Genomic DNA, 7,403 nt, shown 5'->3' on the forward strand with positions numbered 1-7,403 from the left:
CCGTGGTAGCGCACGCCTGTAATTCCGGCTACTCGGAAGGCTGAGGAGGAAGGATCGCCGGAGCTCAGCAGGTCGAGGCTGCGGTGGCCGGGAGCGGCCACTGCACTCCAGTCTGGGCGACCAAGTGAGACTCCAACTCAAAAAAAATAAAATAAAATAAAATGAATTAAATTAAATAAAGTAAAATAAAATAAACAATAAGCATGTATACACACATATACATACACACACAGAGAGTATCTCCCTATCTCCCAACCTTTTGGCCACAACATGGCTGAGCAGAATGGTTGAAGAACACCCTCAGGCAACCTCCACTTTTTGAAAGGACACTGATCGTGCGAAAGGTCTTTCCACATACCAGGGGCCTCACCTCAGAGTCCCCGTACCTTGCTACCTGCTGGACTGTTCTTGGTCTGTGATGAGATTATGGCTGTGGCAGTGACTAGTGTCCTCCCCGACCTGAGAAGCTGTGTTTTACCGTCTTGGTGTACAATTTGCCCAACACCTCCCCAACAGTTAGATGACCTTGTCTGGTTTTTAATCTCTCTTTTTGCCAGGGTGCCCATGGAAACCAGATGACAGATGGGGAATCACTTCTGAGGCTTGAGATACATCAGATGGCAACTTCCTTTTCTTCCCTGACAGGGCCCAGCACCAGATGTTGCTGATAGGCTTTGGTATGCAAGCTCCCACAGTGGCCACAAGTGCCAGGTCCACATCTCAAACTGTCTCAGCAAGGAGGCCAGTGCCACAGCTAGGAGAGGGGGACACTACAGCTTTCTTTCTCAGCAAATATTCCATCTTGCAATTTGCTTTTGTTAGAATTTCACCACAGAAAACTCTAAAATACAGATAAATGTTAAACTGGTCAAAATATAAGCACTGAAAAATAACTATAACAACCATTTTCAGATATATATTTTTTCAGACATATTAAACGTAAGAATTACCAAAAGTAATATACAACAAAACAAACAAACAAAAAACAGGATAAGGGAACTGCATTTAACAAATGATTTTCCATATTAACAAGTCTTTAAATATGCTGCTGTGTGAATTTCAGTCCCCTAGGTTGGGCACTCATGTTGTTTCCAATTTCTCACCATTATAAAGAAACTATGGGCTGGGTTTGGTGGCTCAGCCTGTAATCCCAGCTCTTTAGGAGGCAGAGGCGAGTGGTCTGCCTGAGCCCATGGGCTTGAGACCAGCCCGAGCCACTTGGTGAGACCTTGTCTCTACAATAAATAAAAAAATTAGCCGGACATGGTAGCACGTGCCTGTAGTTCCAGCTACTTGGAAGGCTGAGGGACAAGGATCACCAGAGCCCAGCGGGTCAATGCTGGAGTGGCCATGAGTGTGCCACTATACTCCAGCCTGGGCGATGGAGACTACAACTCAAGAAAAAAAAAAAAACTGTGATGAACATCCTAGAAGAAACACCTTTGCTCACTAATTCAATTATATCCTTAGGTTATATCCCTGGAAGTTTCTAATCCTAATTTTTTAAATATCCCAGCATCCTCTGTTTCCTTAATATAGGCTCTTTAATGGAATGAAATACCCCACTTATATACTTATAAATGCCACAAACATTCCCCAAAGTACTTGGTGCACCGAACAGGGAAAGGTTATCTAACCAGACAGAAAAATATCAAATCCAAAGGAGCTCAGCACCTTGTCCCTTCTACACAGCCTGTCTGGAAGCTGACCACTGTGGCAAAACATTTCCTGTTCTTAAACCAAAGAGCAGACTACTACCCTGCTTTTAGAACATTCATGTGTACAATCAAGGAATATGTGAGCACCTATTATGTATCAGGCATTGTTCATGGTGCTAGAGACATAGCAGAGTACAAAATCCCTGTCCCCACAGTTTGCCCAATAGTAATATTTGGATAGTTGGCCTGAAGGTGGTGTCTACTCCTTTTTGCTTCCCTGTTGTTTCCAAACATTTTTCTACATAGTATGTATTAACCTATGAAAATAACAATACAAAAAAATAAACACAGAAATGTATGTATATATTTAGTTTTACCTTATGAAATCTCTCTTTTCTGGGAGATTAACGTTAGATACCCCCTTTTTCCTTCCTTTTCTTTCTTTCTTTTTTTTTTTTTCTGTGAGTCAGTGTCTCACTCTGTCATCCAGGCTGGAATGCAGTGGCACAAACATGATTCACAGCAACCTTGACCTCCTGGTCTCAGGTAGGTGGCACTACAGACGTGTGCTACCACACCTGGCTAATTTTTTAATTTTTTAGTAGAAATGAGGTCTTGCTACGTTGCCTAGACTGGTCTTGAACTCTTGGGCTCAAGCAGTCCTTCCATCTCAGCCTTCCACTGTGCAGTGATTACAGACATGAGCCACTACACTCAGCCAGATACTACCATTGTCAATGTTAAAACCCCTTGTTAACTGCACATATGAGCTACAGTAGAAATTTCCTCAGTGTTCCATTTCAAGTGTCTGCTTTGTTGCTCTGCAGACCCACAGAGCTGTTTCCAGGGAGACTTACCTTGTATTGAAGAGAGCAGCCTTTACAGCAATGGAAATGGCATCAAACAAATTTCCACCACACTCCAGCAGCTAACAGAAACAGGGATTGAGGAGGGAAGAAAAAAGAAAAATATCACTTATTACTTTTAAGTATTACCCCCAGTTAATGGACACTGGTTTCTAAAAATGTTGACTGAGTGTTTATAAAAAAAGATAACATGTGGCTGCTTTCCTGGCTCGCCATGCTTGATAACAGCTTGCTGCCAAAGTGTGTTTACCCTAATTACAAGTGCTGTCTTGTCATGGCTGTGTTTACACGGGCCAACCATGCCAGGTCACAGTTGGTCATAGCTATGAAACCAACTCTTGGGGGCCTCCTCTTGCCATGGGGCTCCTCTCATAGGCACTCAGCCCATTGGCCCTGCACTGAAGGTGGGACCGATAACCTTTATTTTGCCCCAAGTAGCTCCCAAGTGACTCCAATCTTTGCTAACATATGCCTGGTCTCCAAACAACTGTAAAATAATGACTATTGATGCTGCAGCTGCTACCAGGTTCACACTTGCCAGTGGGGTAACCACTAGTATGTAATGAGAGTACACCTGACGTTCAGACACAAAATACTACCTGTCTTCCATTAATTGTAATGAAAATAAAGTTTCTCATATAAGCTTCTGCCCATAAGTCGAGGTATTGGGTACACTTCCATGTGCTCAGCTAACAGGGATGGTTAGAGCATGTCATTAAGTGGAGGATGCTTAGGAGGGGCCTTGACCTGAGCTCAGGGAAGAAAGTGCTACCCTAAGTGAGAAGGAAGAGAAGGCATGTGTAAAAGGAAAAGCCACCCGTTTGTGTGTTTTTGTTTAGAGCCTGTCTCCTGTTCATCCGAACTGTGAGCTCCAAAAGGCTGGGAACTCTGTGGTTTTCTTCACCACTTTATCCCTCGAGCCCAACAAAAAGGTTGCTGCTGTGAAGGAGGCAACTGGTGATTATTTATAAAAGATAAGGCAGGCCCTAAGCCTGGGCCTTCTAAACTCAACTAAGTCAGAGTCAGTGCTTGTACCCAAAATGTCCTATCACACACATCATTCATGCCAGTGCAAATCTCATGTGCCCACCTTTAAAGCATTCCAAGCAAAGCTCAAGTCCAGACACACTCTTTCCTAAAGCCTTGCATAATACTGCTTATTAAAATATGATCCCCAGCCAGCTGGGCACAGTGGCTTATGCCTGTAATCCTAGCACTTTAGGAGGCCAAGGCGAGAGGCTTGCCTGAGCCCAGGGTTTTGAGACCAGCCTGGGCAACATGGCTAGACCTCATCTCTACAGTAGATCAAAAATTAGCCAGGCATGGTGGCGTGTACCTGTAGTCCCAGCTACTCAGGAGCTGAGGAGGGAGGATCACCTGAGCCCAGGAGGTCAAGGCTATGGTGAACTGTGGTCATGGTGTTACACTCCAACCTGGGGAACAGAGTGAGACTCCAACCCAAAAACAAAGCAAAACAAACCCTAAAATATGATCCCTAGCCTATGTTACCACCTGGCTTTGTAACTGCAACTCTTTTACTTAGCCACTGGACTAGCTCTTCTCTGCTCTGGTGACTGTTCAGACATAGACTGTTACACAGCCAAGGGGCTCAGGGCCAGCCTGGATTTGACTCCTGCCTTCACCAGTTAGTTGAATGACCCTGGGTAGTACTTAGCCTCTCTGGGTCACCTGTGGAGGATAAAAATCACCCTTAGCCGGGCTCAGTGGCTCAGTCTGTAATCCCGTGCCTTGGGAGGCTGAGGTGAGTGAATTGCCTAAGCCCTTGGTGAGACCGCATCTCTATAATAAATCAAAAAATTAGCCGGGTGTGGTAGCACGTGCCTGTAGTTCCAGCTACTTGGAAGGCTGAGGCGGAAGGATCGCCAGAGCCCAGCAGGTTGAGGCTGTGGTGGCCGGGAGTGGCCACTGCACTCCAGTCTGGATGACAGAGTGAGACTCCAACTCAAAAACACAAACAAACAAACAAAAAAAAACCACACTTATCTCAGAGTTGTTACAAAGGTAGAATGACAATATCTATAAAGTCCTTAGATGTGTCTAGCACACAGTCAGCATTAGCTAAGTGTTTTAAAATAAATGTTGACTTGCTCTTCCATTTCCAGCTGTCCCTCACAAACTTTCTGGGGAGGCTGCATGCTCTCTGGCTTCATCGCTGACAGCTGAGGTTCTTAACCCTGAGGTTTCTCACCTTGGCTATGCATCAGCAACACCCGGGGAGCCAATTAAAAATGCAGGAGAGAGCAACTCCTTAGGGTCCCCTCCCACTGTGGGAGCTTTTTCTATCCTCTCAATGATTCCCGCTTTCAAAAAAAAAAAAAAAATGCAGGAGAGGCCTCCAGGTGGGCCTGCTGACCAGCCAGGGGCTGAAGTCCCTCATTTTACACTCTGCTCCACAGTATCTGCTTTATGCCAAGAAAGTGCTGAGTAAATGCTTATGTCTGTTCTGGCAGTTATGGAGCCACCATGTTTCTAGAGGATCCTGGGGAGCAATTCACCCCTCCCTTACTTTACAAGTGAGGAACGCTCCCACATGTGGTAACTGATTCCCTGTCCAGTGTTCTTTTTACGGTCCTGAGCAGCATCCCATTACAGTTGGACACAAACGCTGATGTCCAACATTCTAGCTTGTCACCAAGACATTAAATCAAGAGGGCAGGCCAGGTGTGATGGCTCATGCCTATAAGTCTAGTACTTTGGGAGGCTGAGGCAGGACTTGAGGATTTGAGGTCAGGAGTTCAAGGCTAGCCTGGGCAACAAAGCAAAACCCTATCTCTACAAAAAAAAAAAAAAAAAAAATCAAGAGGGTGGAATGCTAAAATAAATCCCATATATCTGCTGGAGGCACCCTGGAAGGACAAGCACCAATCAGTCTGGTGCAAAGGATGAGTCCACCTCCTGGTCTCAGGTCTGCCTGTCCAGACTCCTCATGGCATATCACACCACAGGATAACTCCCTGCGCTCCCTGGAATCAGGCAGTGTGGGGGCTGAAACTCATCCTTGCCACTTGCTGGCTATGTGTCTTGAGCTTTGATTTCCCCCTCCATAAAGCAAAGTCAGTTTCTCTCTAGGGTGGCTGTGAAGATTAAAGGAGAGCCCATCCTTAACATTCCTGGCCCACGATAGGTACCCACAGATCCTACTTTCCTTCCTCTGCTGCTGGGCAGGCCCAGTCTAGCAAGATCCTTTTTGGTAAATATACTAGTACAGCTAAGAAGCAGGAAGGAGGGTGAGTGATATATGGAAACCTTAGGCAGCCAGACTTGGCTCCCTGCATAGGCCCAGAGCAAGCCAGGCAGAAAATGGGAGGCACAGGACATCTAGTGCTGCAGAGAGACACCCCAGGACTGTGGTTCCAGGGCAAGTTGTAGGTGTCTATCCTCTCCAGGGGACGAAATTCCTCCCGTGACAGAGTTGGGAAAGGAGCAGCTCTGGAGAATGGGAAGACATACTTGGTCACAAACATACCTTTCTCTTTCTGATGCATACATCCTAGAATGGTTGTTTTAAGGCGACTGCACAACTTAATTCTGCAGCATTCTGGGAGGAGGGGCTTCTTTCATAAGGTAACCTTCCAAAACACACTGCTAAGAAACACAACCTACCAAGTGGAAAACATGTTTCCCCACAGAGAACCTGCTCCTGCTCCTTCTAAACTTTCCCTCATGACCTCTGAGGCTCAGCACTTTCTGCAACCCCTACCGCCAGCTGCAGCATGCTGCGATGACTCCCCAGTCCCTTCCTTCCCATGCCCAAGGTCACGGACCACATACTGCTTCTCATTGCCACTGCCAGAGCCCACTGAAGGACAGGCTTGTGACCAAGCTTCCCACCAAAGTTCACCTGTATGTTGTTAGGCAACACAGGCCTAACAGTTAAATTCCACTCGGGGTTAAAAACTGAAGCCATTAGACAACTATGAAGAGAAGAGAAAAGTGAAATTTCCATGAAGTTAAATTTTCATTTTCATGAAATAAACCAGTTGGGGAAAAACACAATACTAAAAATAGGAAGTTCACTGGACTATAGTAAGTTTTAAGTAAGTATGCCTGTAGTAAAAGTATGAAACATGGGAGGTACCAGCGAATATCTGTTTGGAGATGGGCTCTGCCTGAGCACTGCCCAGACCAGGTGGGAAACACAAATCCGGAGATTCATTTTCCACAGTCCCAGTGACAAGACTGGATTTCCACTATCTTGCTTCAAACGTGGACTCAATATGTTCAGTATGTCTTTAGATTTAGGATAAAAACACATTCCCTAAACAAAAGTTTATCCCTCACCTCACATGCATGAAGCACATTTCCATCAAGGCTGACAGCAAACATTTGCTTTCATGGAAGGGGACCGTACCAATGATACAAATTACCTGAAGGACCTCATTAATAATGAAATTTTAAAAAATGCTTTCTAAGTCATTAAAACTTTTCTGAAAATGCCATTTCAAAAGCTCATGTCTTCTTCCAAAATAAACAAAAGAATTATCCCCAGATGACAGAGACACAGCACATATTGCCCAGGGTACTCCTGCTCACCACACATCCCCTGCTCATGGAAGAAGAGGGCTGTTTCTGAGCTGAGATGATATCCCTATAGTCAGTGTTGCAAAAGTCATCTCTAATATGCCAGGGGCAGGGGCTCATGTTTGTAATCCCAGCACCTTGGGAGATGAGAGGATTGTCTGAGCCCAGGGGTTCGAGATCAGTCTGGGCAACTTGGTGAGACTTCATCTCTACAATAAATCAAAAACATTAGACAGGCGTGGTAGCCCACACCTGTAGTTCCAAGCTACTTGGAAGGCTGAGGTGGAAGAATCGCCTGAACCCAGCAGGTTGAGGTTGCAGTGGCCATGAGCATGCT

The 7,403-nt window shown here is 45.5% G+C and overlaps 1 protein-coding gene across 3 annotated transcripts in view; it reads right to left on the reverse strand.

The window, feature by feature from the left end:
• Window positions 1–7,403, reverse strand: part of EXOSC7 (exosome component 7) — a 31,609-nt gene that overhangs the window by 9,546 nt on the left and 14,660 nt on the right. For all 3 annotated transcript variants that reach the window (XM_008071399.1, XM_008071401.1, XM_021719209.1), the window contains one exon: window positions 2,516–2,586. In XM_008071399.1, coding sequence (XP_008069590.1) covers window positions 2,516–2,586 — 71 coding nt within the window. The remainder of the gene's footprint in view (window positions 1–2,515; window positions 2,587–7,403) is intronic.

Source organism: Carlito syrichta, unplaced genomic scaffold (assembly GCF_000164805.1).
Source record: "Carlito syrichta isolate Samal-C Ts95f unplaced genomic scaffold, Tarsius_syrichta-2.0.1 Scaffold314306, whole genome shotgun sequence".
In the NCBI taxonomy this organism is placed as follows: domain Eukaryota; kingdom Metazoa; phylum Chordata; class Mammalia; order Primates; family Tarsiidae; genus Carlito; species Carlito syrichta.